A 14,879-nucleotide genomic window follows, 5' to 3' on the forward strand; every position below is an offset into this window, starting at 1 on the left:
TTTTTGTAGAATAAACTATATTTATGAACAATTTTTTTCTGTATGTGCAGAGTCAGGTGATTTCATTTATTTCTGTTTTTCAAGTCTGTGTCTGTAGTGAAAGTATACACTCAGAAATGTATACTAATTGATTATTAGGATCTTCAAAAGGCAACTTTGTTGGCTTCAGCAATTAATAACGTTTTTAAAGGTATTAGAAGACAGCTCTAAATATACATTTCTGCTTTACTAGAAGAAAAATTCCCTCCTGCCACATATGTAGGCTCTCAGCCTGAAACCAAAATGTAGGTATGCCAGCAGACATTTTTGTATCTTCTATAATTGCTTTAGAGCCATTGAATAGGAAAAGCAGGTTTAGTTCCTGTAAATGAGTAATCCTTTGAGATACCAATGGAATTGCTCAAATACAAGTTTTAATAATCTCTTTGTGGCTGCATCTGTTCAGGTTAAGAAGACAGTGTTTCCAGTGTTAACTGATTGAAAAAGCCTGCTCAAACTCCATATGGGGTAGGGGCTGAGAGTTTTCAGCAATTGTCTATATAAGGGTGAATCACAATTATCATCTTCTCAGTGTTTTCTTAAAATGACTATATGCATATTTCAAATATATACAAATTTTCTTTTTGAAGTACTGATTGCAATTATCACATTTCCAGAATGTCAGTCTTGAAAATGTTGGGCTAATCATCAAAACATGGGAAATTCTTTTTAACGGGAAACATATAGGCGGCATAGTGTGCGTATGTTACATATACCATCTGCCTCTGTTTTGATTTTTGCTCCTCTGTCTTTGTCAAGAACACTTTTGAACTACTTTTGGGTGTTTATGAGATACAGAGAAATCTCTCAGGCCTTAATCAAGTGTAAGTTAGAAAAAACATGGTATTCTGTTAAGCATCTTTATTTTAAATCTCTAAATCTCTTTTGGTATCAGCTTTTTTATTTAAGAGAGCTACCAATGTCTTTCAATTTACAGGAAAGTACATATAATCTCTCAGCTACCATGACTTATTATAAACAAACAAACAAAAAGATAATATTGTCAGTGATCCCACTGAAAATACACATAAATACTTAGATAGATTACCCACTCCAAGAGTGAGGTAGCAGGAGATGCTTGACAACCATGTATACCTGTTAATACCCTTGATTCTCCCAAATTTACTCTATACCAGTGCTAAGGAATCTCAGGACAAATGATCATTTCCTCCATAACACAACAATGAATCCAGCAACTTTCCTGTTTTCTTGTTCCTTTCTTGCTTTAGCCTCAGTGCCACAAACTACCAGTTCCTCACTTAAGGTCATTTTCTCTAATTGAGAAAGGGAGTTCCTATCTGCTATTTCAAGAGTCTGAAGTAGCAAATGAAGTAACCATTTTGGGTAACAAGGTTTCCCTTAATGTTTGTTCTGTACTTGGCAAGCCAGTTAGATGTATGGTGGGCATAGACTACCATATGAACAGGAAGTCTCAAGTACAGTTTAGTCTTTTTAAGGTTGGAATAAAGAGACCATGAAAAAGTTGCAAACTAAACAAATATACAAGGAAGCTTCAAGGAAACGAAGAAAGAAAGAATTAATGACTTGTAAAAACAAGTATGTTTGAAAGCAGAATAAATTCAAAATCTATAAAGTTATGTCACCAAGATGCTTCAGGAATTGGCATGCATGTCATGCCAGGAGAGGGTCTGTGGACAGGCTAGATTTTTTCAGTATTAAAACAGAAGGCTACAATGGGGTTTTAATACTGTCTTCAAATACTTAGTGCAAGGTTACAGAGAGAAAGAAGTCATTCTCTCTTCAAATTAACAAGTTGTTACAAGGGAAATTCCAGTTAGATGTATGAAAGTATTTTGCCTTTATTTTTTCCACAGTGAGGGTGGTCAAACATTACAGTAGGGTCTCCAGCATACATTATGAGATTTCAGTGCATGAAGATACTCTGTACATTATTGGACAAGGTTCTGAACAACCTGATCTAACTTTGAATTTAGCTTTGACTGGAAATGAGACTTGGCTGAGATGACTTTCAGAGGTTCCTTCCAAGCTAATTTTTTCTGTGATCCTAAAGAATTTTAGAATTTCAGTAAGGTAGGTTTTATATGTAGCTGAAGTAAAATCTAATATTTTAAATCTAGGCACAGCTAACCATACATGTTTTTGTTCCTGTTTAATATATTTGAATGTACTAGTCATGATTTAGGTCATTAATTTATCTCAAAGAATACATAATACATGCACATTCGTAAAGTATCACATACCGTTGCAGTTTTTAAATTACTTTGAATAGGATAGTGGTTTGATAGTTGCATTTAGGTTTTCATTTAGTAATTTAAGTCATTTTGACTTCATAAAATTCAAGGAGAAAAATATGAATAATGAAATTGAGTGTAGTACTTAGACTGATTGTGTAAAGATGCAATTGCTGACTTCCTAAACATTTGGCACTTTGATCTGTGAACAGTAGAAATTGAGTGGCCACTGCATTGCTTTGTTGGATTAAAGTGAACTATGGCTTCATTTGTGCAATAAGGTAGCTCTCTGAAGTCCCTATTCTAAAACACATGCATTTTGGAAATTTTAACCCAAAGCTATTATTCCACTTAGAGAAACATGAACTTATTTTAACATTTCTGGCTATGTAGATGACGACTAAGAGTTGCTGTGGAAGGTCATTTTCTTCTTCTTTTGAAAATTAACACCAAAAATAATGAGGAATGAAATGTTTCATAGTACTGTCATTGTCAGTGATACTTATCTTAACGTTTTCTAAAACAGGGATCTGAATGACATGGATTTGGATGCTTCATCCATGGAAAAGAGGTTTGCCTTTAAGTTCCTGAAGAAAATTTTAACGTACGTTGATTCTGCTCAAGAGTTTATTGCACATTTGGGTAAGCTGCAGTTTTTAATTTGAAAATAATTAAAACTGTTGATAGCTAAATATCTGGATATTGGTATGTTTAAATTTGTAGCAGCCACTTCTTTCATTTAAGAAGCTTGAATTCTGTCTTTTAATTTGAAGATTGAATTCTTGGGCATCTTTAACTAGCTAAACTCTTTCTGCTGTTTTATTTGTATTTTAGCAAAAATAAGATTACAAAGATATATCAAAGAGCTATTATTTATTTTTAGACAACTTCTTATTTGTGTCTGCCTTGATTGTATCCTTGCAGAAGCCATTGTAACCAGTGGAAAAACTGAAAAATCTCCACATGACCAAGAAATAAAATTCTTTGCCAAAGTGAGTGATTTAGTATTTCAAGTAATGTACATATACACTCCATTATACAGAACTTGGAAATTTTTAATGTTAGACTGCTTTTCAGGTAATAGAAATATATCTATCCCATTTTTTTCATGGTAAGTAATAAATTAAATGTTATCAAGTATTTCAAAATACTTTCAAAACTATTTCAACACATTTGGTAGATCCAAATATTTCAAAATATCTGCTTTGACACGAGAAGGAACATAGAAATTAAAAGGCAGCTTATTTATTATATGAAATTAAATACTCTCACTGAATATATAAATTATTTCTGAAAATTTTTGCCCTGGTATACCACTGAAGTGCATAGTATCATTTAATTAAGAGGAAGAAATATTTCTATGCATAGTGTTGTTATATACATTTGTGTACCTAGAAAAAAAGTGTTGTCAATAATCAGATTTGAAGTAAGGAATGCCTAGAATTTAATTTAGGCTCTTAAAAAGAAAAAAGCCCTCTCCCTTTGTATCTGTACCGGAGATTTATGTAAATAGTGGAGAGGAAGGGTCCTCTTAGTTCAGTGTTACTTATCTTTATTGAATGTGAGAAGACAAGCCTACAGTATAGGATCCAAAATAGATTCGTGTAACTTTGTTTATTATTTATATCAATTTTAAGTAAAATTGTAAGACTTAAGATTTTAATTTTTATTATTTTGTGTGTGAAATGAGAAAATACAGCTGCTACAGAACTTGAAAGTTCTTTGAATAAACTCACCAATCAGAGCATTGTTGCAACATTTACCATTTTGCTCTGTGAAAAATACATTTTGTATCTGTATTTCTTAGGTTCTTTTACCATTAGTTGATCAGTACTTTACAAATCACTGCCTCTACTTCCTGTCTTCTCCAACAAAAACACTCAGTAGCAGTGGATATGCATCAAATAAGGAAAAGGAAATGGTAGCAAGGTAAGTAGAAAATTAAGATGTATACAGGAGGGTTCTATATTGAAAATCAAACAACTCTTAGATTAAAAGGAATGATAGTTCAAAAGCTCAGTTTCCTCAGATAGAAAGTAAATAAATTTATTCTCTATCAGAATGGCAGTGAGTGAATAGAATTCCTCATTTTAGTATTCTTAAGTACATAATTAAAGAATTAAGTATATGTAATAATACTAACAATATCTAATTGTGGATAACATCAAAACCAATGAATGGTTCTGTGAGCAATGGAACTATAATAAAGCTTAGTTTCTGATCGGTTTGCATGTCATTGTTGATGGCAGTTTCTGGTTGAAGCTTATCCCACAGTGGAGTTATTTAAATAGATTCACATTTAAATTTTCAGATATCAAAAAATGTGAAAATACCATGATGCAGCTTTTTAGGTGTCATTATGGATTCTTCCTTCTCTACAAAATTAATTCTGCCCCCAAAATGAAATTGCTGGAATTTAATAACTTAGATGTCTGTACTGTTTTATATTTGACTCAAAGTCAGCCATTTGACTCAAAGTTATTCTAGAAAACTCAATTAAAAAGAGACAGTTGCCTTTTAATTTATAATGTGTTGCCTTTACAAAAATACGGGTTTCATTTTTCTGCAATTAACATTTAAAAATCAGTACTTAATTTATTTTTAGTGATGACTGTCATCTAATATTTTTGTTGCCAATTTTTTATTCCATTTAGGGGTATGCCACCAGTTATTTTGTTTGGGAAATTTTGTGTCATAATCTCTCAAACTGTATTTTATGCTCATGCTTTCTTACATTGCAAACTGTCAGATTCTTAAATTTATTTTGCTTTCCTTCACTAAGTTGAACAGTTTACTTTTCCAGTGGAAGACTAGATATAAAATTTGAAAGTAAAGATAACTTGTTACATAACATCAGACCTAGCACTGAACTTCCTTGATTCTATTCTTCATTTTATCTTCCAGTGTCTCTTTGCATTTCTCTAAATTATTATTACCCTTTTGTTTCCATCTTCTAGATGTGCAGTAGTTATTATAAAGCAGTTGCCCATAAGACTGAGTGGACATAATGTCCCTAAAATTCTGTTTTACTGAGCTTTCAGATATATTATATACAAATATACAAGATAGTCCTCCAGTACCTGTGGAAGCCAGCTCAGGTTCAGGAGGATTGAAGCTTTGTTTAATTTCATTTCGTTTCATTTGAATTCAATTTCATACTCTCTTTCTGAATACCCTATTGCTTCTCTGAAGTTAGTCAGGTCAGCTTAATAAAGCTAGAAAGATGATTACTGGTGTTGTACAAAACACCTTCACAAAAGCTCATACATGCAGGAAGTTAGATCTCTAGTCTGCATATGTGCTATTATAAATTCAAAAATATAAATCTTTTTCCATTTGTCACTGAGCAAAGTGACTATCAGTTATTTTCATCTTATAGGAAGTATAACATTTTCTTACTATTGTGATATAACAATGACAATCTCTTGTTAGTAGGAGACCATAGCAATTCGTAAGGTATATTTTCTTCATTTTTTGTTACATCCTAATTCCATTTGTAATGTATAGCACAGATAATAAAAATGTATGCACAGCTGTCTTTACTTTCAGAAGTTGAAGTAGTCAGAGTTGGTGATTTTTGCTTTCTCTTAATTATCCTATTATTTTAATAAATAGGTTAGATATGCAAGTTTCTGACATACTTGCCAGAAGCTCTTCTCGTTTGTTTACATTTCAGGATTCATCTTATCATCAGTAGTGGCTAAACACGGATTTATTTATTTACAAAGGATATCTTCACAAATTGCTTTAAATAGTGTGTTATCATCATGCATGATTCAGGATGTGCATATTCAGGAATTATGTTGTGTGTTCTCTTTCATATCCCTACTACTCTTTACCTCTCATTCTAAATAAATCTTAATCTTTGTCTTGTCTTGTATTGCTCTTTCTGTTCTTTTCTACTTTAGCCTGTTCTGCAAACTAGCTGCTCTTGTTAGACATAGGATCTCACTTTTTGGTAAGTTGCTAAGAAAGATCTTTATGATAAAGTTAAAAACATAAAGAATGCATAACCACTGCTTCTATCTCACCTCTGCCTTTTCACAAGCTATAGGAAAAAATCTATGAAATGATGCATAAACTTCCAATACAATTAGTGAATTCACTGAATGTGCCTCTGAAGCTAACAAATAACAGAATATGTAAAGTGTTGGAGAAGGGACAAATAACAGCTTCTAGAATTTTTAGACTCCTTTTAAAAAATCTCATGCCTTTGCATTTAATTTTAGATTTTAAAAGCCATCTTACATCAATCGTTTTGATTTCTGTCATCCAACTGTTGAATCCAATAGATTAATTTCTTAATATCTTCTAGGGAAAAATAACATACCTTTTTTCAAAGGTAAAGATAAGAAAATTAAAAAAGAAATGTGGATACTACAAGATAGAAAGTTCAGAATGTTGCAGCATCAAGTAATGAAAGTGAGCCAAAAGTAGCCACTAGTTATTCTTTTAAGCTGTTGTATGGAAATGGACTTAAGAAATTGAAAGTTATTTCTAGAACGAGACCTAACTCTCCCTCCAGTGACTTAGGGTGGTAGACTTGTGTCTTGTTTAACCTCTGCATCTCTAATAATGACATTTTGGATTGTTAGATTATCCTCCATTTTCTATACTGTTGTGCTCTCATAGTATCTCTTTCTAACCAGGGAGTGATTCCTCTACAATGGTGAACTGCCTGCACATCTTAGCTCAGTCTCTTGACACACGGTAAGTTCGCAACATTTGTACCAGCTACAAACTACATAGATGTCCCCAAGCTTTTCAGGAGCAGTTGGATTATTTCTCTGTTTTTTTATTCCTTACTTATCAGCAGTATCAATAATTCAGATATTGACCATATTAATATATTCCATCTAAAGGGTTTCATCTCATTTTTCTGTTCAATGCCTGTCATTAAAACACTGAAACTTTTGTCACCATTTCCAAGGGTATTTGAAGGCTTTATTGGGAGATATAAATGACACAAACTTTGGAACTGCAAGTATTGATACCTGTAGAGTATGTTGAGACAGTTTAGTTGATACTGGGAAATTTGGCTTTAGAAGTATGAAAAATGCCTTGACATTTGTGCACAGTTACATTTGCAGAATTTTACTGTTTACCATTGAAATACTTCAGTATGTTAAAACACAGGCTGCAATAGTTTTCTAACATGAACTGTTTTCAGGCCTAGTTATATTATACAGCAGCCTGACAGTGAGCTCATTGTGAATAATAACACTGGAAAGCTTCATTAAGGTCTTGGAGAAGAGTGCAAAAACATTGAAGAATGGGACTGTGATGGTGGTATTGCAGTAGCATTTTCTAGATTTATTGTGCTTTGAACATGCTTCTAAGCATGCATCCTGACTTGCATATCTAATTGCTGTAGCTCCCATAAAAATTTAGGAATTAAGAGTTACTTTTCTTGAGCATATAGTACAGAGAAACTTTCTCACCACCTATGATGTCTGCTGAGAAGGCATTGTCTTATTGGAAAGCAGATGACAAAAATTGGAAAGCCATGACTGAGAAGCAAGCTCTTCTTATTAATTTGTATGAAATATTCCAAGCTAATGCTGCTTACTACTATGTAGATGTAACTGTCCTTTGCAGTTCATAACATAAAGTTCATTGATATATGTGTATGTTTTCAAAGATTGATAGAATGTAACGTACATACATATCTATAAAACTACTAAAGATCAATGCAGAGTTAATATTTTTCATTCATTATTTTTCAGAACTGTTATGAAATCAGGATCTGAGCTTGTTAAAGCTGGATTGCGTGCCTTTTTTGAAAATGCAGCTGAAGACCTGGAAAAAACTTCAGAAAATCTTAAGCTTGGAAAATTTACCCATTCACGAACACAAATCAAGGGTGTTTCACAGAATATCAATTATACTACAGTAGCATTGTTACCCATCTTGACATCAATTTTTGAACATATTGCACAATATCAGTTTGGAATTGATTTACTTTGTAAGTTTTTTATTTAATTTTTTAAGTTTATTGTATTATAATACAAATGCTTTTTAGTAACGATTGCATGAATTCAAAGGATGAAATTCTGTTTTCACTAACACGCATATTTCCAGAATTAAATCTATTAGCTGCATAGTACCTTATTTCTATTTCATGTTTAAAAATAAGACTTAGTAAGTTTCAAGTTACTTATGTACAATACTTCTGCAAGCATTGAGAGAAAGAAATCAAAGTTTCCTCTAAATTGCTCTCTTACCAGTTGTGTGGATGAGACTAGTTTCCTATAGAAAATTAAATTATCCTTATTTTTGTTGCATATTTTTACGTCATTAGATTGAAGGAGACAACTCACTGTTAATTTCTTGTGGTTTTTTTCTTACACTTGAAAACCACTGTAGATATTCTAATTTAAATTTTCCTTATTTTTAACATCATTCAGTTTAAAATTACTGAAATGCTTCAAGATTCAGCAATATGCTGTTCCAGCATTTTGTATATATTTGCATGATCACAGTTCCAAAGCAGAAGATAATTGAGAAAATGATAGCCCACTTTCTTTAAAACTGTGGGGAGCCTTTAGATCATGTTCCTGGAAGTTAAACATACAGACTGATGTTGTTTAACTTAAAACTGTACGCTGCAAGTGTGATAATCTGCAATACCTAATTAGCAAGTATTTGCTGGCCTCTTGAAATGTCTGCTCTGTTAGGTTTTGGCATGAATGTAGATGACAGTGCATTTAAGATAAATAACAATAGAATGTTCAGTCATACATACACTAGAAGTTTTAGACACTGATTTTCAGATTATGTAAAATGTTTTTTATATTTAGAAAGTAGTCTTTATTTGAATAAATATTAATATCTACCTCTTGTTTTCCTCTAGTGGGTGATGTACAAGTTTCATGTTACAGAATTCTTTGTAGCCTATATTCCCTTGGGACTGGGAAAAACATCTATGTTGAAAGGTATTGAATGAAAAACAGCATGTAAAATCTTTTCATTAGGAGTGTGTTGTTTAGGTGATAAAACAATTCGAATGAAAGGTGAATCTGAAACAGTGTGAGCATGTTTAAAATATACTTGAGCTGGAATATAGTTGCCTATACCTTAGAATTCAACTCCACTCCAGAAAAAGCAAAAAACCAAAAAAACAAGCTAAAACCATCCCAAACTAAATAAATGCCAACAATTCCTCCTGCATATGGTAGTGTATCTGCAGGGAGTTTTGTTTTTCGCATAGGAAAAGCTAATTTTTTCCATGAGTTGCCAGCAAGCTTCTCAGATTTTGGCTACCACATGTTGCAGTGGTAAGCAGGCTGAGTACTAAGTAGGCTGTGTCTGTCTCACACCCAAGGTTACACAGAGTTCTTAAAATAGTCGTCCCGAGCACAAAATCTTGCGCATATTTAGAGCATTCTGAGAGATTTTAACTCTATAAAGGAAAATAGCAGTTACTTGGAATTTAAAAAGAGTAGAGTCTGCAATTCCTTTAAGCATCTAGTTGCACCACCTTTTCCTACTGCAGTTGTCTTTTTAGAAGGGAAGAGTGATCAGGACAGATATAACCAAGGAAATGAATTTAGATTTTTTAGATTTTTAGAACAGCTGATGAAATATCTGTATCACTAATAAGAAATAAAAACTTCTGCGCAAGTTAAGAAATCGTAGCACTTTTTAAAATGTAGTTAAATATGACATTAACTGCTGTATTTAGTCATACATACATATCCATATTGTTCAGTTTAAGACTTTGATTTCACCTGTTTGAGGCTTCTCAAAATGAAGACTGTGAAAGATGCAAGAAAGTCCGTTGTAGCAATGGTGTAATAGTAAGTGCTTCTTCATGACTGTCATCAGTTGGTGGTCTTTTATCTTGGTTGGTTTCTCAAAGACTAGATTGATTTCATTATATTTCAAGTGTTTTTCACTTCCTCCAAGACTTGCATTTCAGTCTCTGACAGTTTTTCCTCATTCTTTGGAGCAAATGTTTCCAGTTAGTTGTGTTCCTAAAATATTTTGCCTGAAGGGTTAATTTGGCTTTAAGTATCTTTTACTCTGTTAAGTCAATTGAACCACTCAGTTTCCTAAGTGATTTATTTTACATTCATTGCTTTCTATGTCAGTGACTCTGAAATTATTTTTATCTTTTCTAGTTTCTGTCCTGCAAAATTATAGGCTTTTCCTTGATTTCTCAAATTTAGGAAATCCATATGACATAAAGTAGCAGTGTACTTAAAGAGTAATTTTCTTAGCCTTGTTGTGTAATTGTTCACCTTCTTTTGACTTCTTAGAATCCTCTTTTCATATGGAAAGATGGGTATGCATTATGACATTGTTATGCATGTGATTAAATAGCCTTAGTGCATTTGATGTTAGTCTTTTCAAATTACTTTTTAATATGTGTTTGTGTACATTTATATGCACACCCCCCCAAGTTTTTTCCTTGATCCAAAAGAAGGCAAAGATGTAATAATGTTTCCTTTTTAGGAAAATTTATGAAATCTCCTATATATATAACACTGTAACTTTCCACACAATTTAAATTGGAAGAGAACTTTACTGTTCTTTTAAATTTAGTAGGAATTATAAAATTATCAAAAATTTGATTTTTAATGAAATGTTCTGTGGTTACTATCTATGATACTAATGTATCATGTATTCTGTTGCAAAATGTACTATTTATTGATGGTCAGAATGTAAGGCAAATGACACAGATTATAGGTGGAAAAACCTATACACAGATTATAGGTGTAGGTTTCTTTATGATTTTGTGGTAATCGATTTCTGCATTTTCCATTTCTTTGATGGCAGTAAAACAATAGTAAACTGTAGTAATTCTGTACAGAGATTGAATGAGCATTCACTCTTGAAACTGTAATGTGAATCATGTTACATGAAATACCCAAGTGAACAGAAATCCTTTTTATAATGTTTTTTAATTATGTGAGGCCATTGCTTTTGCCAATTTCTTTTGTTTCTCCTAGAACAAAAGAAGTTGGAGGGTAGAAAGTTGCAAAACTCTTCATATCCCAGCATGGTTATGAAGTAAACATTGACACAGGCAGTTGAAGATGAAGTACTAGATGGATCACAGTTTTTGACTTTAGGTCATAAAATGAGGAAGGCTTTGTTGACTCAAATGAACCTTAAAAATATTGTAGTTAGCCCTGAAAGCTGAATGATCATAGAATCAGAATAGTTCGGGTTGGAAGTGACTTCTAAATGTTTAACTCCTCTCAATGAAGAGGAACATCTTCAACTTGATCAGGTTGCTCAGAGCCCTGTCCAACCTGACCTTGAATGTTTCCAGGGATGGGGCATCTACCACCTCTCTGGGCAACCTGTTCCACTGTTTCACCACCCTCATTGTAAAAAAATTCTTCCTCATATCTAGTTGAAATCCACCCTCTTTCAGTTTAAAACCATTACTACTTGTCCTATCTCAGCAGGCCCTCCTGAAAAGTCTGTCCTCATCTTTCTTATAAGCCCCCTCTAAGTACTGAAAGGTGACAAAAATGTCTCCCTGGAGTCTTTTCCAGCCGGAACAATCCCAACTCTATCAGCCCTTCTTCATAGGAGTTGTGTTCCCTCCCACTGATCTTTTCTGTGTCCCTCCTTTGGACCTGCTCCAACAGGTCCATGTCTGTTCCAAAAAAAGGCCATGAAGCTTCAAAGGATGAAAGGTTGTACTACTTTTATCCAATCTGTATGTCAAGCATAACAAAATCTGTGAGGCATCTTGTATAAACAGTGCTTCAGAAATTCAGAACTTCATAAGAGTACCTTAGCCAATGTGGGTCTAGTCTTATGCTGAAAGGGACTGCTTCAGAATCTCTTGCACCTTCATCTGTACATTTCCACCTTTCTTTTTTTTTTTTTTTTTTTTTTTCTGGTATGTAGTATGTATGCAGGCAGATGATGAGCATGTTTTGTTGCTGTTGGTTTGGCTTGGTTAGTATTCGTTTTATGGTGAGGTTTATTTTTGAGGGGATCATTTCCTTCATCCAGCTTATCAAGATGCTGAGTTCTACTGCTAGTACAGAACAGACAAATAGGAACATGCAGATGTTTTTTTGGGGGGGATGCTGTATTGCCTCTTTCAGAACATGCCACACAGAAACCCAGAAAGTCATGAAATCAGCTTTCAGTGAGTGGCAGTAGTGTTTCTTGCAATTTAACAATGTAAATGGTAAATGTGTGAAGCAAAAGAAATATATATTTATATATATGTATACATATATACAGAAAACAAGTAAAATCTTGAAAAAGGGTATGACTGCCAAAATAAATTCTGTGCATTTGCTCCTTGTTCAAGCAAACTGCAGCTATTATAATATGCAGTTACTAATCTATTTTTTGTGCACATTCTAGATGTGTTTTGTGTTGTTTGTAGTTGCACAGTTGCACTATGGAGCAGTTTACCTTTTAACATGGAATTTTTGGTACAAGCTGATTTGTTTTAAAACTCTGTTTCTTATACCAACATAATTTCCTGAAATTTTATCATGTGAGAAATGCAATTTTTCAAAATTGTCAAAGAGTATTAAAAACATAAATTAAATCAGAGTCAATATTGGTGCTTTATAATGCATGCTTGACATTGAAAGCCTGTGAAAGACTTTTCCTCTCAGGTAAATTTTGGTGTCTCATGCAGGCAGCGTCCCGCACTTGGTGAATGCTTAGCATCTCTTGCAGCAGCCATTCCAGTAGCATTCCTTGAACCTTCTCTCAATCATTACAACCCATTGTCTGTCTTCAACACAAAAAGTGCAAGAGAAAGAGCAAGTAAGTACTGTTCCTCACGGAAAAAATGAAACAAAACAAAAACACACATCTGTTTGCTCCTCTCCAACTAATAGTAATAGAAATTGTAATAACGTAAGGGACCTGAATGTATGCCTCAGTAGAGAACTCTTACTATTGCTCTTTCATTACTTGTCATTTTAGCCTTGCTCTGCTTTATTGAGACTGTGTTAACATTTTTGTCTTTCTCCTAGCATATTTGGATTATTTGGATGTATTTCTGAATGTGGTGTTTGAATTCTTTTCTGAAGCTGCATACTGTAAAATTTGAAGCTTAGTCAAAGATCATATCTACATTACAAAACCTCTTAGCAGATTGTATACTTATGTTCTTACTAGCAACATGCAAGAGGTGCAATATCGTATTTGTGTGAACAGGGCAATTACCTACGTATTTTGTTGTCTTACCAGTGCTCCACTGCATTTCAGTATAGGAAATGCCTGACAGAATATGACTTTGATTCCATGAAACCTTAATCCAAGGAACATGAGTCTTTTACACAGATTTTCTTCATTTGTTTTTCTCCCCCCTTATTCTTGATGGACTCACATCTTAAAGTATTTCAGTATTTTCCTCATTGATCCACTGTAGGAGTCATTACATGCCAAAATCATTGTTCCTTTTGGGGAAGGAGGGTGGAAGTAGGTAGATCAATTCCATATGCTTCCTAATTTTTTTATATAAAAGCAGTTAATGAAAAGCTTGTTCTAGCCCTTTGTTCCTTTCAGCTTTACCTTATAGAAGCAGCACTAGTGGAAGAAGAATTTTACTAGAGTGACTGGCATTAGATTATGATGGGTTCTTAATTGCTGAATAAGCTCTAAGCACCCTTCAATTTCTAATACAAGCGTCTGGCAAACTGAATTCTTTCCTGTCATTTTTGTTGGGAGATAGATGTGAAGAGTTTGTGAATTAGATACAGTTTCATTTTAATCTCGCCTATGATTTTGAGCTGCCTTTTTTTTTCCTTTTCCCTGAAGTGGATTTAATCTTTTGCAAATTGACATGAAAGTTTTGAAAGGTTATGAAAACAATGGCTGGAGTTTACCCAATAGCGATATAAGCTCTCGGTTCTGCACTTTTATATAGCTGGGCTTCGCACCAGATAATTGCAGGATACCTTATGGTAAAGCCGTATCTTTGTGGCATTGATTGCCTACGTCAGTGCTATATGCACATTATCAGAAGGGCATCATTTATGAGATGAGATCCTCATGTATGCCCCAAAGTTTTAATACATCTGCCCAAGATGGTGAGAGAAAAAAAAACTGAGTGACAATGTCATTTAGGGTTTAAACATAGATGAACATATATGTTCCCTTTTATTTTGTTAATTAATACTTTTCTTTTATACCCTTACTTGCAGTTTTAGGTATGCCTGATACAGTGGAAGACATGTGTCCAGAGATCCCTCAGTTGGATGGACTAATAAAGGAAATTAATGATTTAGCAGAGTCTGGAGCAAGATACACTGAAATGCCTCATGTAATTGAGGTTATCTTACCCATGCTATGCAACTATTTATCCTACTGGTGGGAAAGAGGGCCAGAGAGTGTTCCTCAAAGCACTGGGCCTTGCTGTACAATGATAACATCTGAGCATCTGAGCATCGTCCTTGGAAACATTCTGAAAATCATTAACAACAATCTGGGAATAGATGAAGCATCTTGGATGAAAAGAATTGCAGGTACTCTAAATATTTGTAAAGAGTAATTGTACCTAATCACATTTCATTACTTTGCTACACTTTACTGTATTACTCAGTGCTATAGTAATAATAAATTGTAATTGAAAACAAGAGGAAAGAAAGATAAAGAATAGATAAATAACAATAAGAGAAAGATATTTTAATT

At 33.4% G+C, this 14,879-nt stretch overlaps 1 protein-coding gene across 1 annotated transcript in view; it reads left to right on the forward strand.

Annotated features, from left to right (window-relative positions):
- Positions 1 to 14,879, forward strand: part of RYR3 (ryanodine receptor 3) — a 184,503-nt gene that overhangs the window by 120,905 nt on the left and 48,719 nt on the right. Inside the window, exons 60-68 of the mRNA XM_065685792.1 lie at positions 2,779 to 2,894; positions 3,177 to 3,244; positions 4,060 to 4,181; positions 6,161 to 6,210; positions 6,902 to 6,962; positions 7,979 to 8,217; positions 9,106 to 9,187; positions 12,877 to 13,007; positions 14,393 to 14,713. Of these exons, the coding sequence (XP_065541864.1) occupies positions 2,779 to 2,894; positions 3,177 to 3,244; positions 4,060 to 4,181; positions 6,161 to 6,210; positions 6,902 to 6,962; positions 7,979 to 8,217; positions 9,106 to 9,187; positions 12,877 to 13,007; positions 14,393 to 14,713 (1,190 nt within the window). The remainder of the gene's footprint in view (positions 1 to 2,778; positions 2,895 to 3,176; positions 3,245 to 4,059; positions 4,182 to 6,160; positions 6,211 to 6,901; positions 6,963 to 7,978; positions 8,218 to 9,105; positions 9,188 to 12,876; positions 13,008 to 14,392; positions 14,714 to 14,879) is intronic.

The sequence above is a fragment of the Lathamus discolor genome, chromosome 6 (assembly GCF_037157495.1).
Source record: "Lathamus discolor isolate bLatDis1 chromosome 6, bLatDis1.hap1, whole genome shotgun sequence".
NCBI classification, from domain to species: domain Eukaryota; kingdom Metazoa; phylum Chordata; class Aves; order Psittaciformes; family Psittacidae; genus Lathamus; species Lathamus discolor.